We start from the raw sequence: 22,788 nt of genomic DNA, 5'->3' as shown, positions 1-22,788 counted from the left end.
TTTTCTTTTCTTTTCTTTTTTTTTTTTTTTTTTTGCCATTTACATTGACGGATGATACAGCTGCAATTACATGTCTGAGAAAAAAAAACAGTGCAAACATGAACAGAGGTAAAGGCACTTAGTCTTTATAGAGATTTTTTTTTTTTTTTTTTCAAACATTCCTCAGAAGTGGAAAATGTAACGAATAAATGTTTTGGAAAATAAGAAACATCACAGTTCAAAGATCAGTAAAAACTCAACCCCACTCTGTTGAGCTGTATATATGGCTCTGTTGGACACTTCTTTTTTTTTTTTTTTAATGTGTGTTTGTCAGGCAACATCGTGAACATGGATTTATATAAATCTACTCCTTCTCTTTCCGTCATGATTCCATTTTATATGATTGTGATCATCTGAAACTTCACCCACAGTCTGATATGGCTTTTAAAATCCCTCAAAAGTAGAGACAATCATTACAAGTTCAACACGTCTCCATAGTTGCAACATAGTGCACATGGGGAGGTCCATGTCCACGATACAGAGTTCATTTGGAAAACAAAAGTGGAGTTGGGCCTCAGAAAGCTCCGATCTCAGTCCCCCATCCCTGGGCCGCCTTGGCTGATCCGCTCAAGCTCCTGCGCTGCGGTGTGGGAGATCCCAGGGGTGCAAAGGGCCTGAAAGAGACTTGCGGAGGGGCAGAGGATGATGAAGTAGAAGAAGAGGAGGAGGTAGAAGGAGAGGAAGAGGAATGGGTGGTGAGAGGTAGAGGCGAGGCCCTGGTGGTGCTGTGGGGAGACGGGTGGGTCGGTCTGGAGGTGGCCATGGCCGGAGACGCTGTGAGGGAGGGTAACCTGTGGACGGCGGCCAGAGCTGTCGGCGCGAGGAGGGACGGTAGGCCCTGCTGGCACCCTGCCAGAGGGGCGAGGCGGAGGGAGGCGGGCGACGGGTAGCTGCCCAGCAGGGCCAGGTCCCTCCGCCCGCTGGGGAAAGGAGGTGAGGAGGAGGCCGGCGAAGTCGCGGAGATCTGAGGGAAGGACGCCCACGGCCACGGAGGGAAGGGCAGGGTGGAGGCAGGGGGGGTCTGCAGGAGAAGAGGGTCGAGCTCACTCGCGCAGTGGGAGAGGTGGGAGACCAGGCGAGCTCCAACAGGGTCCGGGGATTCCCCCTCCAGTGAGCTGAGGTACCGCACTACCTCTCCTACACACTCCCTGAAGCCCAGGGTCCTGTAGTCCACGGCCAGAGCTCGTGCATCGAAGTAACCTGAGAGAGGAGCAGAGTTTAGTCATGCACTGAATAAAAGTCATGGAATGCAATCCGTCATGAAAACATACCATGGATGCCATGTTTTTCTTACTCTTGTCCCCCAAAAAAAGGAAGACAATAATGAACTAGTTGTCTGCTTTTTAAATTCATTCCTGTTTCTTTTGTGTTCATGTTCCATAGAAAATGGATGACAACCAGAAGAAGTTCATCTTTAACAAGCAACAAACTCAGAGGTGTCACCTTTCCCTCCCATGGCATGCAGCAGTTTGAGGTGGTCCACCGTCATTTGCAGAATCTCTGCTTTCTCCAACTTCGATGAACCCTGCAACAAAATTTAAAAAAAAAAAAAGAGCCACGTTTTATGGAGCTGTTTTACTGCTCGATTTTATTGTCTAATGATGCAACAATTCTAATTATCTTTACTGTAGTTACCTGTTTTTCAAAAGCACTGGGCACCAGTCTCCGGAGCTCCGACAAGCTGTGGTTGATCCTGTCTCTGCGTCTCTTCTCTATGATCTTCAAAACAAGAGGAGCAGCGGGACATTAAGAGCCGAGCTCAGAGACGGGACTAAAAGGATTAAGATCCAAAGCTGTAATCCACTCACCCCTCTTCTCTTCTTTCGGGCCAGAATCTGTGAGGCGCTGCCTGGAGACATGGACCCGGTGACTGGGCTGCACCATGGAGATCAAGTAAAAGAAGAAGAAGAAGAAGAAGGCATGAGGGCGATGTGGAGGATTACATTGGCACAGAGAGAAGACATGGTAACTTTGATTCTGCTGCATATTGTTATTATTACCCTGCTTAATACGACACAGAGGCAGGATGGCACATCAGCTCCCTTCAATCGAATTAGTTTTTTGGGCCGAGAAAGACAGAGGAGTGCCCGGGAGAGGAGGGAAGATGAGATTGTTTTCTTTTGTTTTAATGCGTTTCTGGACATTAGTCTCAGTAAAATGACATGCTGTTCTCCTTTCCATCTGAGCGAAAGCACTTTTAGAAAGATGATTATATAGCCGCGGGGCAATGCTTTCACTCGCATGGGGCTCCAACATGCAGCATGGGATCAGAGCTCCTCCGAGTACAGTCACTCAATATGGATTGTGTTTGTTTGCGAACTCTCATTTTACAGGCCTGAAAGACCCTGACAGCTTGGAGTTCCCTTCAAACTGCCCCACCAGAGACTTATTGTGTTTCTATTAGATTTTAACATGAAGGCTGCCAATTTAGCTGTGTGTTTTTGTTTAGGTTTGTGTTTGATGAGGCTGACTTGAAAAGGCAGCGCTGTCTTCTGTTTGCATGTCACCACGAAACCGTCTTAAGTGTTACTGGCTTGCTCAGTGCTGTGTGATGTAACCAGCGCTGCTGTGAATGTGTTTTTTGTATGCTGTAGATGCGCAGTTACAAACACACTTTGATGAATTTTCCTTTTCCTTTTAATCCAGATGTCTGTTTTTCCTTTCCACTAATTAACCTAAACAACAAAAGGATCTAATGACTTTTAAAGAGAGTGCAGAATCATTTTACTGTTCATCAGACATTTGAAACAAGTTACATGCAATGCACTGCAGTTTAATAACTTGTGGATCACATTTGCATTCAAAGTTCCTCTTTCTAAAAGTATTTCCATTTGTAGCATACGTTACGCCTTTTGGTTTGAAGTTCCCAGCGTCTGAAGCTACATATTTTCAGTTATATGAATGATGAACAAAAACACGGAATACCAAAGTTTCCTCTGCAAGATCAAAACTGTAACACAATGAAGCTGGAAACCTTTTGAAATAGCCGTATTTTTGACCGAGTAATAAACTTCTTAAATCAGCTCACTGCATTCATTCACACACTGTGTGCATCAAATGTTCCTAAGAAATGCTAGAGGATATATTTAATGTGGAGGTCGTCCCTCTCTGTTGCTTCAGTGTTAATTTGACAGTTCACTTTTTGTTTTGTTTTATGTGACATCAAAGACGTCCAGAACAGGAAATGTTTTAAAGAATAGATTTTCCTACACCAAATTCTGTCATGAATACATTTTGAACTCTGACTCGCAATGAATTTGATCTGAAGATATTTTCAGATTAAATATTGACAATTTAATTTAAAACAAAACACATTCAGAAACTTCTGCTCATGCCTTCAGGCCCCGTCATACTGTCACTCTTTCACACATGACAGGCCGCACATAATTTGTAGCCTATACTTATTGTAATGCATGTCATGCATGCAGTTTTTGTTACCGACAACTGCACTGCCTGACATGCACATGCAAAAGTAGCAAAAAGAAGAAACAGAGAAAAGGAACAATGAATATGTTTCTAAACAAGAGAGATTTTGCTCATCTGGGCCTGAAACTCAGTTAAGACGTCAGTTTTAAACTGGCAGCTCAGGTTTATTGGAATGTTATTTTTATTGATTAAATTATTTCAGAAGCTTTGATTTAAATGGAAAAACTTTAAATAATAGGAATCCAAAATGTTTCTTGTCCTTTTAAACCACACACACATCTAGGATTTAACACTTTCCTCACTGTCTTTCAACAATTTTTTTTTGTTTAAAGCTATTATGTTCAGAGTAAATTTGTCTTCGGCTGCTCCATGCAGCTGTAAACTATGTGACGTCCCCCTAAAGGGCTCCTGATTGGAGGACTCCTGTTCCAGTCTCAGGTGTGGAGGTTGGTCGGATGCTCACCAGTAGCTGTCTTCTTGTCCCACGTCAATAAACTCGTCTGTGTCCGAGTCCGGGGAGCTGTAGTCGTGAGGTCTCTTCATTGCTCAGCCTCTTCCTCGCCGGCTGGACAGATGATGATGATGATGATGATGATGATGATGATGATGACGGATGGGTAGATGGATGTGTGGACGATGGAGTGATGGATCCGCGTGATGTCGTTGGTCGCTCTCGCTGCTGCGTGAAGGCAACACACTGTAGAGCGCAGCACTCACCCTGCGTGCCCCTCACTCTCTGCGTCTCTTACGCTGGTACTTATAAAAGCCTTGTTGTCCTTAGTTACTTCTTGTCACTTGCGTTTGTTTTTTTTGTTGTTGGTGGTGTTGTTGTTGTTGCTTCTTCATGTGTTATCTGTCCACTCCTCTGTGAGTCAGTGGTGCCACTTGATCAACCCCCAAGGGCCCATGACAAGTAAGAAAATTCACGAGCTGCTTTAGTCTTTTACTCTATCACTGGCATCCAATCAGCGTCTCTCTCTCTCTTTTTCTCTGTTATTTCTCCCTTGGCTCTCTCTCTCTGTCACAGCCACCCAATGACAAAATAGGACTTTGGCAGTTGGGGCAGGGTTGCCAGTTTTGGCTCCCCCGCCTCCTGTCCCTGTCCCTCCTCCCTCCCTTTAATCTGCCCTTCCCTGGCTCGTCACCCTCCTCCCCTCCCTCCACCCCACCCGGCCCCATCTTTCCAACCCCCTTTGCTCAGTCATCCTCAGTCAATTAGCCTCCAATCTCATCCTGCTCTCCTTCCTGCCTTCTCTCTGTCCTCCTTTCTCTCTCCTTTAATTATGCTGCTTTGTGGAACAATGGCGGAGGGAGGGGGGGGGGAAGGGAGGGAGGACGGGAGGTGCGAGGAGTGTGTGGGAATTATGAAGCGTGAAACCTCTCCATCGTCCGCAGCGGAGTGTTTTCAGCGATGCACGAGGCTTGACCCTCACAGTCACACAGGTGACCTTTGTGTGTGTGTGTGTGTGTGTGTGTGTGTGTGTGTGTGTGTGTGTGTGTGTGTGTGTGTGTGTGTGTGTGTGTGTGTGTGTGTGTGTGTGTGTGTGTGTGAGAGAGTGAGACAAACGGCAGAGAGTGAAACCACGTTGGCTAGCTTGTGACCTCTAAGGCAGTGGTCAATAATCAGCTGCACAACTGATACAAATCAGAAAATCATGCATATCTGCACATTTATACTTCGCATTTTGTATTGTTCTTTAAATAGGGAATGTGTTCATTATTAAACATTTTACTGAAAATTGGCTTACTAAACTGCCAGCTATACTATTTGACAGTTTTCATTTCATTTCGAAACAATTTCAAATTTGATCACAGGGTTCACTAACCATGCCACCACCGACTGTATATAAGTGGACGTGGCTTCTGGGGCTGAAAAAAACCAGGTTGATGTGAAAGTGCCTGAAACTGCAATAGTATTAAGGGCCACTAGGGATTGACTCCAAAAAGCCTTGAGCTCCATAGACTCCCATTCAACTTTCTCTCATGAAATATGAAGTCAGTACAGTTAAAATTGTGTCATTCGCTAAAGTCCCTGCTTCTTTTTAGTTTTCTGGCGGTCCATTTGAAAATAATCTCATCATTAATTAGATATTAGTCCTCAAAAAGATGTATGTTTGGGGGGAGGAGGGGGGGGGTGTCTGTTTGATTGACAGGCCTGTGGTGCAGTCGGGTGTACGCTATAGGTGGGCGGGGCAAAATCTTGTCAAGTTTCCAGTCAGATCAAGTCAGATCCACCACTCGTTCCCCCCCAGCTCGTCCAAATACGGTCACTTCTGGCTCCAAGATAGCAAAATGGCGCCTGACAAAATCCAACACTGTTGGTTGCCGTATGCGTGCAACGACTAAATGTTAGCATTTGAGAAAAAAGACAACTTTTGATATACATTTTGGAGTAAATGACATTCGGAAATTCTGCTGATATAGATACAAAAAAACCTAAACTTTATTTTTCCCCAAAGGAAAAAAAATTACAGCGAAAACACAAGGTTAAAACACGAGCAAAGACATTCATACCCGCCGTCCTCCAAACTTTTTTAATCAATGACGTCATCTGGCGGCCGCCGGTGTGTGCAGAGACGAGGGCAGGTACCGAGGGGTCAAGAGAAGAATCAGCCCAGTGAGTGTCTGAACATCTGGGCTCTTCACTGGACAAGATAGCCCTCTCTCTCTCTCTCTCTCTCTCTCACACACACACACACACACACACACACACACACACACACACACACACACACACACACACACACACACACGCTCCTTGCAACACTTAGCGCTCGGTTCCGCTGCCACCGTGGGAAGATTGCTGGTGCAGATTGCCATGGAAACATGCGAGCCAGGCGCCGGTTGTTAGGAGCGATGCCTGACTGACCCAGCAGTGTGTTGCATATGTGTATGTGAAAGGACGGAGCGAGGCCAAGTGGCATGCCCCCTTGCACACAATGCCCAGCTGAGAGCGTCTCTTCCTGCCCGGCAGACTGGAAGGGTGTGTTACTTTAAACACACCACAATGCATGAGGGCGAGATCTTTGTGTACACTTTTTTAAACAAGTAAACTGTCTTTTTTTTTTTTTTTTAACATGGTCGTGGGCCTATAAGTCTTAATCAGCTCCTAAAATCTGGTGTATTTTCATTTGTGTCTTACTTTGAATGTTTTTCTAGCTTTTCGTCTTTACCGTGCGTACATTGGCTACGACTAAACCTCATCCGCCGGCAGTTTGTCATATGTGTAAAGCAGTAAACTAACAGAAAACATGTGCATGTGCGTGTGTTTGTAATACCCAAGTGTCAGTAATCAGTATGACCGTCACCGGGGGGCTCGCAGTGTGGGAGGAATATGAGTCAGGACGAACAGAAAAGACGAATACGATTTTCTGTCCCTCCAAACACCCCCCCCCTCTTCCTCCTCCTCCTCCTCCTCCTCCTCCTCCAATCCACATATCCTTTCATTACCAATCATTCCTTAATTCAGATCTGGATCTCATTTCAGCATCAGAAAAAAAGGAGCCTGAAAGGAAAAAGACATCTATGAAGTCAGGCTTCAGTCTTCTCTGTTGTTATTTTTATCACCCACCCACCCATTTCTCTCCTTCTCTTCAAAGATTAAATTTTCCTTTTAGCTTTTTTTTTTTTTTTTTTTTTTTTTTTTTTTTTTTTTTTTTTTTTTTTTTTTTTTTTTTTTTTTAATGAAATCACTCTGTACACGGCCGGCCACATCTCCCAGCTATTTTAGGATGAGGCAAGCTGCATTAAAAGCATTACAAGAAGTGGAAAGTAATTAAGAAGATGAATGAATAAATAAATACATTAATTATGAAAATGGTTTCATGACCAGGATTTGTGTGTGTGTGTGTGTGTGTGTGTGTGTGTGTGTGTGTGTGTGTGTGTGTGTGTGTGTGTGTGTGTGTGTGTGTGTGTGTGTGTGTGTGTGTGTGTGTGTGTGTGTGTGTGTGTGTGTGTGTGTGTGTGTGTGTGTGAAGGGAGGGTGACGAACATAAGAGAGAAAAGCGAGAGAGGGAAAGAGAACTGGCACTGGATGATGGGATGGAATTCTTTCAGATTTCTGGCGATCTTGGTCGGCCACTTCAAGTCCTCTCCCTCCCATCCCACCAAACCACAACACGGCAAAGTCCCTTATTGAAATTAACAAGCTCATACTTTTACAATTTGCGCACACGCACACATGTGCGACTCAAAATATGAACGTGTGAACGCTCAAGGACACACACACACACACACACACACACACACACACACACACACACACGACACACACACACACACACACACACACACACACACACACACACACGAGGCCGTCAACTGATTCATACACACACACGGAGCTCCCTCACACGAATGTGGACAGGACAGGACACCACAATTTATAAGGCACAAACACTCGGCCGCAATTATTGTTTCTGATGCATGACTATTGCTATTGTTTGAAAGTCTGTGAGATGGAACCGGCTCAGCAGGATATTTTGTTTGTGACTTTTTCTTCGCGTTCACGTCAGACTGAATAACTGATCAGATATGTCTGGCTGCGCGGCTAACTTTGATTATTTGTACTGTTTTTCAGCAACTGGAAACCAACTCCCCCCCCACCGCCCCCCCCAGAAAATGTAGATACTCCACTGTAAGAAGACACTCAAAGAATTTAGGCCTGTTGGAAGAGAAAAATGGTCAAATGTTGAACATCAGAACAATCGAAGATACATTCTTTTCAGTGCAATTTTAAACGCAAGAGTGTATAGATATAATCTATAAAAAAGGACCCAAATAAAGTCAATTGTACAGTACCTTCCAACAGCAAGGACATTTTAAATGATTTACATGAGACACAAAACCCATTTTATCAAGATAAAAGAGAAGGACATCATTAGAAAAGGTACAATTAGAAAAGAAGCTATGAAGCTGGTAAAGGCAGTCACATCATTTACAAAATGGCAGCTTTTTATTAACGAATTATTTACAAAGTTGTTTTTGCTTAAGACCAGATCGATAGATGAGATTTTTTTCTGATTAATAAAAAGCTATTTAATCTTTCAGTAACTCGATGAAAAAGAAAATCCTCTAATTCACTGCAGAAACAAGTGATTAGAGGTTGTTGCCTAATATCAAAATAAAGGGGGAAAAAAACAACTGTCATCAAGTGTGTATCCTAGAATTTGTGAAATATTTCTAACCACAAACTTTGTTGTTACTGCTTCGACTCGTGCTCTGATGAAACCTCAGGCTGAAATGCATCAGCCGTAATATTTTAAGAAAAGCTGCATTGACATTGATTGCTCTTTTTTTGTGTGCCACTGTTCCCTACTTTCACGAGTGTTGTAAAAAGTCTGTGAAACAGACCGAGTTGAAAACACAACAGTTTATAACAATGCGCAACGTCCGAATACGAGGTGCAATCAAAAAGTTCAGAAACTGCTCCTGTTGCGCACAAAGTGAGCGCAGCTCGGCTACGTGCGCGCAGCGGGAGGAAGCAGTGACTTCTGTGAGTAACTATTCCACCTGCCAACAGCACAATGAAAACCCGCCGGCAACAAGGCAATCTTCACTCCCCACCCCAGTAACTTCTTTCTATTTTCCAAATTGACACATCATTTGACAAGTGATGGTGAAGCTCCATGGTCGCCCTTCGTTACTTCTTGTCACGTGTGTTAGTTTTGTTTTTGTTGTTGTTGCTTCTTCATGTGTTTTCTGTCAGCTCCTCCGTGAGTCAGTGGTGCCATTTCCATGGTAAAGTCGCAGATGCGCGCGCACCAGTTGTCACAAAAATGCACGTAACACAGATGCTGATATTGATGAGGTGCTGTAACTTACTCACAAAAGTTATAAACACTATAACATGATAAAGCAATATGAAGTTTGAGAATGCTCCAATTAAAATATTTGGAAATGAATAAATTGCAGTGGCGTTTGTACAACTAAATGTCTTTTATCTTGCAAGGTATTCCAAAAAAAATGATGGATGTCATCAAACAGCATTAAGCAAAAGTAATGTTTGTTCACAGTCTGGAGGCTGTGTGGAGGATTTGTGAAGGGCCAAATGTGGTCAAAGAAGCCTCGCATGGTGCCGTGCTGTATGCAAGCGCTAGTGACATATGCCCTCAAAATCAGTTGAATCCTTATTGCTATGAGGCCGTTATAATAGTCCGCCTGTGGCCGGGCCGCTCAGTCACTGGAATCAAGATTGGATTGGCATGGGAACTGGCACTGGAGTGGCTTGGCACTGTCCAGGCTGGACCCATGAGGGAATTATCTGCCCCTCAGACACATGAGGAATGCCTGGAACCTGCACTGGCACTGGCTGTCTGGCCGTCTTCGCGATTCACTCGGAATCACCTGAATATACGAGGCGTTCCTGGGAACGTCAGGTTTGTTCCTACAGACTGTCTTTGGAGCTGCATTGTGTTTTTATGTCGTGACTGAGCCGATACGAGGTGTGAAGAAACTTGAAGAGAAACCCTGTTAGACACAGAACGTATATACGTTTGAAATCGTAGCTGCTGTGGTTTGAGGTGTCAAGAGGGCAGGAGGGCTGCAGCAATGGGTCACGCTGTCTGTCAGGGAGCGAGAGACGTAGACAGAGACCAGGGAGAGAGAGAGAGAGAGAGAGTCCTCCCTCCTCATCCGGCTCCCCCTCTGCAAAGATAAATAAAGAGGCTAAAAGCCGAGAAGAAGAAGCAGAAAGGAGCTTTTGTGCCTTCCGAGTGGGGTCCCTTTCATGGCGGTTCCCACAGCACTGGGCCTGTGATGACATTCACCATGTTTCACACACACACACACACACACACACACACACACACACACACACACACACACACACACACACACACACACACACACACACACACACACACACACGCTGATGGGCCCTGTGACTGCGGTGACTTTCGCTGGTGCCGGGCCCCAGACGGGACGGCGAGGGCCCCGAGAGCCACAGGCGGCCATTGTGCTGTCGCCGCGGAAACCAGCCTCTTTATGTCAGACATGTTTTTCTGTTTGTTTTCTTTTTTATGCCTTTAATGTGGCCAAGGGGGAATGTTTCCCCCTCTCACCCTCCGCCCCCCTTCACTGCTCTGCGTTATTTCCCCCCCAATACCCATCTCCTCTCTCCTCCTCCCACCGATCCATCCACATTTGTTTCTCCTCTTTGCCTCCCTTTCCCCCCTTCTGTTGTCTCCCCCCTCCGTGTTTCCCCCTGGAGATCGTCATTTGTAAAGCTCTTTGCTTAGACAGCCCATATCTTTGTCATGGTGTTGCGGCCTCCCTCTCACTCAGCTCCTTTTTATCTGTACTTCATGAGGTTTTGGCACAAACTGGCACTTTTTTCTTCCTGCGCAGGAAAAAAACCCAAAACAACAGCAATGTGCAAAACTAAAACAACAAAAACTATCCTCCAAAAGAATCCTGCCTTTCCCACGCTGAGCCAATTTTCTTCACAAGATTAAACAAACTAACCAATAACAAAATGAAAGAAAATTAAGGAGGGAAGAGGAGGTGGAAGGGGGAGGGGGACGGGACGGGACGGGACGGGACGGGGGGAGAGAGGGGGGGGGGGGGGGACGGGGGGGGGGGGCGCTGTTGATGGCAGAAAAAAAGTCTGGTTATGATTTGAGAGGATGCCCAAAAGTCCTCGATGAGAAAAACAAACCTGAAAACAGCCAACTGTTACTATTTTTAAGCACGTGAGGAATGTCGCTCTGTGCCATGACTCAAAGGCACGCTGGCCCTCATCCGTAATCAGTTCATTCTGACTGCACTCCTCTGCCACATCACACGCAGGACGCAATCTTTTACGAGCCACAGGGAAAGAGGAGGAGGAGGAGGAGGAGGAGGAGGAGGAAAAAAAAGGGGAAAGTGAAGAAATGAAAGAGTTCTGGGCTAATCCACGCTGCCCCCTCAGCCAGGCATGCGACTGTGCCTGATTGGGACGGGTGGTGGTGGGGTGGTGGGGTTTAAGACTCAAGCTAATATTAGCTGCTGTAAAACTAGTTTTATTGAAACATTTTGACTTGCAAGCTGACTATCACTCAACTTTATGGAGGGGACTAATTTTTATTGCGTGGAGTCATGCTTAATTCCTCGATCAGCTTTCATCTAGAGGACAGGCATTGGGTGTAAAAGACCAATGAAAAGCATTCATTCAAGACAGAAAAGAGCTGCTCTGATTTAGAGATTGAGATGGATTGGATTGTGGATTTGTTCACAGGAGGTCTGACAGAGTCGTAAACCCTGGAGATGGTGCTCCATCCCTGCACCACGCTGCCCCAAACATTCACAGGCTGCTGCCTCCCTGACAGCATCTCACTTCCCTAAATCCCTCGTATAACGTTACACCTCAGGTTGCCTGGCCTTATCAGCCAGGCATCCTGCCGACACCTCGCTGTGACGGCAGCTCGGAAGAGCAAGCGTAAGCCCTTAAAAACCAGCATAAAAACCTGCCGCCACTGCACCTCGGGGTCATTTTTAACGTTCCTGGAAGGGGATTATGGTGAGTGTGCAGGGAAAGAAAGGGAGACTTTGATGGAGGAAGGATGTGGGTGATGACGGAGATCGTTTTCATGTCTCGAGGGAGCTGGGACCACTTTTATTGGTCTTGGTAGTGGCTTTTTATTATTGGAAATTACTTGAACTAAAGTAAGGGATGCACTCAACGCTGAATCTAGATTTCTGTCTGCGTTTTTTTTTTAACTTTGTGACGCCAAACTCAGACGTTCAATAGAACCACTAGACTTGATCCAATACAAAATTGGATCAAGACAGCTGATCTATAAACTTGCATAAAAAAAAATTTAAAACATGAGAAACCGATATGACCCGCTGTTGAATAGAAGAAACATACCCACAGCCCTGCCATCAGTTCAACCAGGTTCTAAATATGTTTTTTAAGAAGGGATTAAATTGGGTGTTATTTTACACTATTAATCATATAAAAGTAGTCATTATTGCATTTTCTTTAACATAGAATGTAATTGTCAATTTAGATTTGTTTTGTCAACTTTACATATGTACTCTCTCCTACTTGAGAAGAAGTGTTTGTACCATTAAAACCTCATTTAAAGCAAAGTTTTTCCAACTCTTACATCATCCATCATTGAAGTGTGTATTCATAACTTCAAGAGAAAGTGTTTGAACTGCAGATTTATTATATTTGCCAGCTATTCCAACAGTTTTTTCTTTTTCCGTGTGCTGTTTCAACTGTTTTATTGTTACTTTTGGCTAATTATTTGCTCATTGGTTACAATTAGTTTGCTATTCCTCCCTTGTCTGTTCACTTGTTTGACACTAATTTGAACTTTTTCCGCTACAGTGTTACAACTAACCTGATGGGAAGTTCACTGATTATTGTAAAGTTGCTAAAGATTATAATCACAACTTTTTGTAATCTTCCTATGTTATCATCTTAAAAACGAAATGTTTGGATACATCTTTTGAATTAAATCACAATTAATTGAGTTTTCCTCTTACACAGTTGCAACTAAAGCAGGGCACAAGTACAAGTTTTACAGATATACTGTAGAAAAAACACATGTGATGCTAACTCTGCTCATGAGATAACTCCTTAGCAACACTTAGTTCATATGCTTATGTAAATATGCGATATTCTCTGTTTTGACATCAAACAAACACCAGAAAATGCTGTGACGAAGCTTGGATGGATGCAGAAGCTCTTTCATAAATCTACGCACGACAGATGTTCATGCACAACTGGCTTGTTGAAGGCATACTTGTACAGTGAACTAATTCTTTTCAGTCTATGTGCAGCTCGTGCAAAAACACTCAACACACAATCATGTCTTTCTCAGACATGAAAACTGGGTTGAGGTCAAAGCTTGGGGACGACTAGCTAACCGTATATAGTACACGCAGGCTTTGATCTTTGGACTTGGCTGTGGCAAAGACAGCCAGCCTGCGCCGAGGCCCTGTGTTACCGGAAGCTTGTGGTGTGGGACGGCTCCATTTACTACTCTGTTCTGGTGCTAAATATACAATAATAAAAAGGCTGGCAGATTTATTTCAGACTCATACACTTCCTCTTCAGTGAGGGAAGAAAGGACGAAGCAAAATGCTCTCCATATTACCGGAGAGCATTAAGTGATAATTACAGAGAGAGATAGACAAAAAGAGAGAGACGAGGTTTCCCCCTCTCGCTCTTCTCTTTCTCTTTCTCTGCCACCACAGAGAGTGGTGTCTCCAAACTAAAGAGGGGCGCCCACTGTATTAGACTCCCAATGATTGGCTATGATTGCATTATCTGCTCCTATGAGGGATAAAAGGACAGAAACACACACGTACAAACGCACCACATATTGTATTTCATTGTTCAATGATCACTGCCTCCTCAGAGGTCAAACATTTCTTTTTTTGAACACATCTGTAGACATGAAGCCATGAAAGAAAATATGATTCAAATTCAAACATTGTCTTTATCTTTTTCAAGTTAGTTTTCTGACACACACAAGCACACAGACGCAAACACAGACACACACACACACACACACACACACACACACACACACACACACTCATGCTCCCATATGTACTCGACTTCACCACCAGTCCACCGCACTCCTCTCAGAGCTCTTTGATCCCCGGTCGAGGGTCCTCTCCGCGGTGCCTCTGTCTGAATTCCAGAGATTCTGGGATAATTCAAACGTTTCACGGCACATACTTGGTCCCCCCAGGAGACAGCGGCGGAGATGGAAAATGCCACCACGGTCCCCAGCTCTCTCTCCCTCCATTGTCCCTACTCTTTAATCAGGCCCTCTCTGTGGCTCGCGCTGCCACCGTGGTGTGTTGTCTCAGCCTGGGAAAATGCTGGCTTAAGTGGCTGTTATGTGCTGAGGCGCAGACCACAGGGACCCAGAGGGGTGCTGCTGGAGCCCTCTGTGCCAGCCGTGGGTCTCCGAGCGGCTAACACACACAATGAGTGAGGTCCCGAGTCTGGATGCAACCTTACATAACAGCCATCGCTACATCTATTTACTTTTTGTCTGGGCTTCGATCAGTAAATCATTCGCCATCATAATCACAGCCGTGAGCCAAAATCCAGTCATAAATCAGGGCTGTTATTTGGTCCTATGGTGTCGCTGAGTGTAAACCGGCATTAAACTGCTACACAGTCAGGGCACTCCAGTGTGGCTGCTTGGCTGTGAACGGTCTGTAAAGAGGGAGTTTCCTGCCCGGAGTCAACAGATGACCAAAACAAAGGCCTTGTGTTTCCCTGAGTCACAGCGAGAAGAAGGTCAGCAACCAGAGCTACCTTAGAGTTCAACCCAAGTCAGCTTTGTTTTGGGATAGACCCGTGTTAGGGTCGGGCAGTCAGGGTCGACCGACAGTTGGCCTTGGCTGCAGCCGGATGCAACTCTCCGTTAGGTCAAGTTTACGAGACCTGAGTGAAACCCTACTGGTTTATATTTAGTGCTTATAAGCATGAATAGAGTTTTTATGAGCTGCCATAAATTTCAATTTCAAGAAAAGGGTGAGTGTGGAGGCTCATGTACGCCTACCCTGTGGTTTCTCTGGGCCACCACGAAGCCTTTGTATTCGCCCTGTTTGCCATGGGAAAATATCTGAAACAAATAAGTTGCCTGGTCGGCACCCATCAGTGTAAAAACACTTCTAAGAGCTGTGGATTGTGCTGCGAGGGTGTGGTGCAGTGCTCAAGGAACTACTTGTTTACTCTTACTGTGTCCGAAAATAAAAAAAAAAGGAGCTATTTTCTCTCCAAAATGGAAGGCAAATAAACAAGTATTCTTGAGCAGACAATGTGGGCAGGCGCGAGCCGCCTGTGGTCGTGCAGCGGCATGCTGGGCTCGGTATGAGAAGGAAGCTGACACTCGGAGGTTCTTCCCCCCCAAAACATCATTATCACCACCATCACTGTCATCATCTGCATAAATGAGCCTCTGCAAAGGAGAAAGGCAGACATAATTTAAACTGTGTCAAAAATACTGTTTTTGATGGAGGGAGGTTTGAGTGAACTGTTTTCTCCGAGGTGTAAAATCATGTGAGACTATTAATAGTGCTACAATTTTAGTGAGCTCTCTGAGGTGATTATTTGTTTTACATTTTTTTTCCTACTATAAACTTGTCAATGTAGAGATAATTGAAAGTTGATTAAGTTAGTTTGCAACTAGTACTACCATAATGCCGGGTGATTTCAAAGAATTCACAGATGCATATGAACTGCAAACTTAATGCACAGTGTTGGAGAAACACTTAAATTTAGGCCTACATAATCCTGCTATTTCGGCAAGGTACGTTACAAAATGACTCCACATCCAAAGAACAGATTTACCGAAACCGAATTGGGTTTAAAAAGTGCGCTTGTTTGATTCTAAAAGCTCCATAAAGAACAATTTACGGTACTTGCAGAGAAGGGCCACGCCCCCGTCGGCTGCTGATTGGGTGAATACAACACGTCACTGTTTCGCGAAAGCGGAAGTTGTGGGCACGGGACAATGAGCCTCGCTAATCGCCGTCTTCGTGCTGTGGTAAAGGACAGGTTAAAGTGACGACACAGGTGAGTACACGTGGCCGTTTATTCAACCGGTTGTTTAGCGTCCTCCGTGACGTGCGCTCTGTCCCGTCTGTCAGCTGTTTAGTTTCATAAAGTCCCGCCAACTAGCCGCTGAGTGCTAACAACACACGCTAGCCCGCGATCAAAGCGCAGCGAGCTCAGCTGTCTGGTTTAATGCGCGCACGTTTAATCCCCTAAACCCTCCGCTTTGTGGGGAAAGATTCAACCTCTGGCTACAACTGGCCGGTGCGTTCACAAACCTCATGCGTACTAGCCGAAACACCTCCGTGGTGAGTCTTTCTTTTTGTTTTTTTAAAGTGCAGTAATGACTTGTTGTTTACGTAAACAATGTGACACGACGTGACAGGCGGCTCGGAAGTGGTCAGGTCGTTTTACATCACGTGTTTGTCAGAAGCTTTTTTTTTGTTATCTCCCCCCCCCCCCCCCCACGATGCCCTCCAGCCCAGGTGGAGACATGGAGGTGCCCTGCTACCTGCCCAAGCTGCTCTTCGAGCTCAACGAGCAGCGCAAGCGGGACTTCTTCTGTGACTGCAGCGTCCTCGTGGAGGGTCGCGTCTTCAAGGCTCACCGCAACGTGCTGTTCGCGGGCAGCGGCTACTTCCGGGCACTCCTGGTTCACTACCTGCAGGTGAGGATACCCGTCCACCTCCGGTTGTACCTCCGGGAGCAGACGGGGCGGGTGGGGGGGTCGGTCGGTCCTGGTCCTGGTCCTAGTCCTGGTCCTGGACCTGGTCCTGGACCTGGTCCTGGTCCTGGACCTGGTCCTGGAGGGTCGCTTCGTCTGAAACAATCAATGTGGTCCCGAGTTATTGAAAGAGCAACACTTCCCTCTGCAGCCAAGGCTGACGTGCCCTTGAGCAAGGCACTTAAACCGCTGCTGCTACTTTGTGTGGCAAAACATTAATAAAGGTTATCCTTTCAAGGGGAGAAGGGCAACTTGGATTACATTTAACACTTGGCTAAGATCAAATATTTATTATTGTGTTATCAAGGATTACTGGTGAACATAAAGGAGCCAGATCACTTTCTATGGAAGCACTAAAGCAATATATAAGAAATGAATGAATTTCCCACGTCTGGATGTGCTGGAGCTGAAATGAAGTAAACCAAAGATTGTTAAAAAAAGAAAAGGAAAACAATTTTGCTTCATCGACAAAGTGAACACAGTCAGCCTCTGCTCTCATTAAAACAAAGCAATGCTGGTTGACCAGAAATGAACCGGAAACCCAGAATAACTGGATGTGATGTTTTTTGGGGGGGAAATGTAGTCTTATCAGGAGAATTAAAGGAGTGTTAAATTAGTTGAGGTTGCACTTTGTTTTGTGCATTTGAATTATTATTATTATGATTTAAAAAGCATTTAAAGCAATTATTGTTACAGAAGATGTAGCTCATGTGTTCTGTATGTGTGCTCTATCGTAGGAAGTGGTTACATATGAAACTATTAGGTAGTAGCTTAAAAAAAAAAGAATTCCTTCAATTTATCATTTTTGCCAAGTCTCCCAATTTTAACGCAAGAAAATCACTTAAAACTGAGCAAATTGCATCGCGGCTCATTTGTATTTTCGATTAAATGTAGTCCCAACTGTGTTAAACTTTTGAACACATCTCTTTTCAGGACAGTGGACAGCGCTACAGCACAGCCTCGTTGGACATTGTAACAGCGGACGCCTTCTCTCTAATCCTGGACTTCCTCTACTCGGGCCGCTTGGCCCTGAACAGGAGTAATGTCATCGAGGTGATGTCGGCGGCCAGCTACCTGCAGATGACTGACCTGGTGAACTTCTGCAAAGGCTACATCCGCTCATCTTTAGAGATTTGCAGCAAGGAGAAGGAGAGTAACACGGTGAAAGAGAACCAGGCAGAGGATGGAGCGACGGGTCCGGCAGACAGTGGCACTCCTGCTGCAACCATCTCCGGTGGTGCGGGGGGCGCAGAGCCTCATTCGCAGGTCGCAGAGGCCGACGGAGGGTCAGATTTAGGCCCGGAGTCCGTGACGTCGGCGAGAACTCCCTTATCCATCGCCGTCACCACCCCTCCGTCCTCCGGCAGGGACATGGACAACGCTTACCCTTGCAGGGAGGAGTTTGTATCTGGCAGGGAAGGACAGAAGTCGCACATGGATCAGACGAATCTGTCATCCTCCCCATTGTCTGCTCTGACTCCAGAGTTACTGAACCCTAAGATAGAGTACGACCCCGACGAGGAGCTTATGGAGTCCCCAGACACTAAAGACGTGTCGTCGTCTCCCGGTCCTTCTCTTCACAATAGCCATCATGGCAGGCTACTTCTCCCAAGTCCTTCTCCCTCCAACGAACGCTCGCCCCTGGGATATAGCCCTTCCTATAATGCCAGGCAGCTGATGGAGATGCTGGCCAGAGGTGAAGGCCAAAGTCCGCCGGGGGACAGAGGAGGGCAGCGCTTCAGCCAAACATTAGGTAGCAGCCCAGGAGGAAGCAGAATGGATGAAGGCTTAGGGTTTGTGGGATCATCTATGATGGAGATCCAGGCTGATTGGCTTGGAGACGACACAGGTAATTATCAGGAATAATCTAACCCCATGCAAATGGACGAGGATGACATTTATGTCCCTGCTGGCTTCAAGAAAAACACCTCTGCTAGAAATCAAAACCAAGTTTGATTTGTTGGCCTCTTTCTCCCCCTGCAGCTGATGGCTTGGTAGTGCCGGTGAAACTCCACAAGTGTCCTTTCTGTCTGTACACCGCCAAGCAGAAAGGGATCATGAAGAGACACATACGTTGCCACACGGGAGAGAGGCCCTTCCCCTGTCCCATGTGTGGCAAGAGGTTCACACGGCAGGAGCACCTTCGCAGCCACGCCCTCAGTGTAAGAGCTCGGTGGGGTTGAGCTGCAGTGTAGCCAGCCTGCTTTTAAATGTGTTGCACCATAGGCCTCAATGTAAAAGCTAGCTTCTAATGTAAAAGAAGAAGGAATTAAACCATTTGCTATTTTAGGAAGTTTTTTGAATTTTTGAACTGACTGTTTGTGTGATGGTTGCAAACAGTCAGTTCAACCAAAACCCAGTTAAATCATTCTCATAAAAAAAAAGAAACTTTTTTTTTTTTTTTTTTAATTTTTTTAATTATGATATGATAAAATATGCGTTTGAATTACTGATGTTTGTAAGTATTTCATGGCCAGCCTACAGGTGAGCAAGAATGTTTACATTCAGCGAATCTAGAAAAGTCTTAATTTGCTTTTCTCACGTGCAAGCCGTATAAAATCGGAGGCTGTTTAGCTAAGAGAATAGGATGATATGGAACACCCAGTACAACAACTACAAATAATGTCGGCAACTGTGATACAGAAAAGAAAATTCACTTTTGAACAACGTATGTCCAGTAATCAAATTATTAAGATAAATATTAGTCATATCAGAGAATCTGTACGTTTCCTGACTGAAAAATCCAGAATGCAGGAAGAGTCTTTGTATGTTTTTATTTAGACGGAGTCTGTGTGTGTTCAATTCAATTCAACTTTATTTATATAGCGCCAAATCACAACATAGGTTATTTCATGGCACTTAACACATTAAAGTCCTTACAGCAAGACATTACAATATTATACAGAGAAACCCAACAATTCAACAATTCCCACATAAGCCAGGAGGGGGGAAAAAAACCTCCTCTTTAAGGGAGAAAAACCTCCAACAGAGGGAAGGAAAAACTCCCTTCAACAGGAAGAAACCTCCGACAGAGGGAAGGAAAAACTCCCTTCAACAGGAAGAAACCTCCGACAGAGCCAGGCTCAGGGTCGAGGAGAGCAGAGAGAGAAAAGGACAGCATAGAGATAGAAGAGAAGAACTGTTGGTGGAGACGGCAAGCGCAGGACAGAGACATGCAGCTCCATGACGGGACATCTGCAAAAGAAAGAACAGAAACTACGCGACATGGAGACAACAGACAATAAGAAGAAACTATGGGAGAGAAAAGGGATGGTGAGGTACGAGTCAGTTAAAGAGTAGGAGGAAAGAAAAGAAGCTCAGCGTGTAACGAGGTCCCCCAGCAGCCTCGGCCTATAACAGCATAACTAAGGGTTGGTTCAGGTCTACCTGAGCCAGCCCTAACTATAGGCTTCATCAAAAAGGAACGTTTTGAGTCTAATCTTAAAGCTAGAGAGGGTTTCTGAAACCTCAAACACAAACTGGGAGCTGGTTCCACAGGGGAGGAGCCTGACAGCTGAAGCTCCGCCTCCTATTCTACTTCTGGAAACTCTAGGAACCACAAGTAGACCAGCGTACTGAGAGAGAAGTGCTCTGCTAGGATTATATGGTTGTATAAGATCTCGTAAGATCACTCTTATTAATTTACAGATTAATTTTGTCACGAGTTGTTGGTGTTTTGTCAGGAGGGATGAAATGTTTTTATATTTCGTAATTACATAATTTGTCTAACCAGGTAGTTTAACGTATTTCTGGAAAACCACATCAGACACAAGTTTATTTTTCAAAGCAGAGTATTTTATTTGTATATTTTGTTTGGAAGAAATTGTAATGAGAGATGGTGTAGTGAAAATGATTTGTGCCAATGCTGCAGAATTATATAGTCAACAATACATAGTGAAGATAGAATAGGTTGCTCGAGACCACTTTAAGCCAGTAATTGCCAGCAGTTAGTTGTAAACAATAATTAGCCGTCTCATTCTGTAATTGAATGCTGTTTAATTCAGCTCTTTTTTTTTTTTCCCCCTCCCATTGTGTTTTGTTTTCAGTTAGGTAATGAGTGCAGTAAATCTTTTTGGTTCCTACGTTGTTACTCTTCACCTGTACTGATCTAAACGTCAACACTGTCCCGACACAATGATTCACGTACTCCCTGTGTCCGCAGGTCCACAGACACTACTGGCCAGTATCATGTAAGAGCTGCCGGCGAACTTTCACCGGATCGGGCGTCTCGCCGGGACTCCGGCGCTTCGGCATCTGCGACAGCTGCAACTGTGTGACCACCACGCACGATGACCCCGAGCACCCCTCCAGCCAACCAGAGGCCGTGGAGCGTGCGAACGGGGGTGCAGATTGGTCCAGTTTTATTGACGACGTGGACGATGTGGAGGTGGAGGTGGGCAGAGTGGAGGACTTGGTGGAGAAACAGATGCTTGGAAGACAGCTGGCTGTCTGCAGTGATGTCAGTCACACACTGTGAGTTTGTTTCCACTGCACTCAGAGGAGGAAACCTTCCCGTGAACTGTTCTACTGTTCAATGAACTGTGGCCACCCTGTTATCGACAGTGCCGTGCAAATTACTGAGGATTAGTCATTTGTTCCTGCCACTACTTACTTCACTTCAAAGTAATAGAATTACTTTTACCCATAACTGCACATAAGAAGTAATTAGATACTTGGGAACTTAACTTTTGCATTACTCTTAACACGCAGCTGAATTATTTTCATGTTGCCTCCTTGCCTTCTCTCACCGGACTGCTGAAGATCTCTCACTCAGTCCACTTCTTGCGTTGTGCCACCGACGTGTCGACTGAGTGTCTGCCTACCCCTCTTTCAATTTAGAGGGAGTCTGTGGCTCAGTCGGTAGAGCGGGTTGCACACTAATCGGAAGGTTGGTGCCTCGATCCCCAGTTCCTCCTGTCCACATGCCTAAGTGTCCTTGAGCAAGACACTGAACCCTAAAAGAAATTGCTCCCGATGGTGTACCATCGGTGCATTGTAAGTCGCTTTGGATAAAAGCATCAGCTCAATGTAATGTAATGTAAAGAGGGTGGTTCTTGGCCTTTCTCCCTTCGTTGCTCTCCCCGTGGCCTTTGTACAGGTCTCCTGAGGCTTGTGGCGCCCGCTGCCGCCCAGGGCCGTTGTCCTGGGAACCAGCGGTTGCCCTTGCGAGACGAGATCCACCTACACTGGGTTTTTCTCCAGACCGAACAACCCTGTGTCCCCCACCACCTCCACCTAAGCAACACAGTCCCTGCGGAGATTGACAGATCCTATGTTGAGGCTTCATTTGGCTGCTATAATGGGCAGTTGTCCAATACTGTTCATACACAAGACAGAAGTAATAAACCCACTTAAATTTCAGGAATTGTAATTGTGTCATTTTGATTTAAAAAACGTGTTACATTCTTTTTTTTTACTGCCTAAAGTCGTGGAATTACCGTAATGCATTTAAAGCGTTACTCCCAACACTGGTTATTGATCTTAAATTATTATTGTAAGATTCCTTATTTATTGCCTAATTTTAATCCACAATATCCAGTCTCTTTAACTCCTACAGATATTTTGCTCCAGTGATTTGCCTTGCAGGAAATAGGTTCACTGTTGTTGTTGTTTTTTTTTTTAACTCTGTCATGGATGTGGTCTTTCATTTCCTGATCATGTATTTGCACAGCTGATGAAAAAGCCAAATTTCTCCATGTTTGTTCTACATAAAGAGATTGTGCCTGTCACAGAGAAGGATTTTTTATGAACTTTATAGAAGACAAAGTAGCTTGTTTTGTCCTAAAAGATTACAGTTCGTAGATGAAGAAACTTGTGGGGACACCGGGGGGTGTCGTTGCAATAAATGTGGTGTGTAACTGTGAACATGGCCTTATTGTCCTTCATCTTAATTTTGGGTATTCATGTTCTTTTTTCTTTTTTTTTCTTGCATTTTGAGAGCCATCAGTTAATATTGAGGTACAAGGTAATTTCCCTGTTGCTTGACGTTTAAAGTAGCCTGTGGCGCCCTCCAGTGGCTCAGCCCTTTATCAGGAAAAAAGGTAGTCAGCTGATTCTTTAGTGCACAAAATAAGTAAATACTGACTCA

General features: G+C 45.0%; 2 protein-coding genes across 5 annotated transcripts; one reads left to right on the top strand and one right to left on the bottom strand.

The window, feature by feature from the left end:
- Positions 1-101: 101 nt before the first annotated feature.
- heyl (hes related family bHLH transcription factor with YRPW motif like) lies at positions 102-4,050 on the bottom strand. The gene is made up of 5 exons (XM_069699435.1): positions 3,929-4,050; positions 1,848-1,914; positions 1,675-1,758; positions 1,483-1,564; positions 102-1,239 (listed from the first exon to the last, which is right to left on the bottom strand). Exons 1-5 carry the CDS (start codon positions 4,006-4,008, stop codon positions 554-556), a joined length of 999 nt encoding a protein of 332 aa, XP_069555536.1. The 5' UTR covers positions 4,009-4,050; the 3' UTR covers positions 102-553.
- zbtb8b (zinc finger and BTB domain containing 8B) lies at positions 1,743-22,565 on the top strand. 4 transcript variants are annotated; one of them, XM_069699266.1, is made up of 5 exons: positions 1,743-2,004; positions 16,457-16,643; positions 17,634-18,549; positions 18,684-18,862; positions 20,863-22,565. In XM_069699266.1, the coding sequence occupies exons 2-5, from the start codon at positions 16,470-16,472 to the stop codon at positions 21,175-21,177; spliced, it is 1,584 nt and encodes a 527-aa protein (XP_069555367.1). In that variant the 5' UTR covers positions 1,743-2,004; positions 16,457-16,469; the 3' UTR covers positions 21,178-22,565. The 4 variants fall into 4 exon arrangements, with proteins under 4 accessions (XP_069555367.1, XP_069555391.1, XP_069555383.1 ...); XM_069699290.1 differs by having other exon boundaries at positions 20,871-20,982; XM_069699282.1 differs by lacking the exon at positions 1,743-2,004 and adding an exon at positions 15,921-15,997 and having other exon boundaries at positions 16,462-16,643.
- Positions 22,566-22,788: the final 223 nt, after the last annotated feature.

The sequence above is a fragment of the Brachyistius frenatus genome, unplaced genomic scaffold, assembly GCF_029030835.1.
Source record: "Brachyistius frenatus isolate BFR_SWC_R1_liver_20210118 unplaced genomic scaffold, ASM2903083v1 Contig_2, whole genome shotgun sequence".
Classification (NCBI taxonomy): domain Eukaryota; kingdom Metazoa; phylum Chordata; class Actinopteri; family Embiotocidae; genus Brachyistius; species Brachyistius frenatus.
Note: the sequence above shows the minus strand (reverse complement) of the source record. Positions and strands in the feature narration are given on the sequence as shown.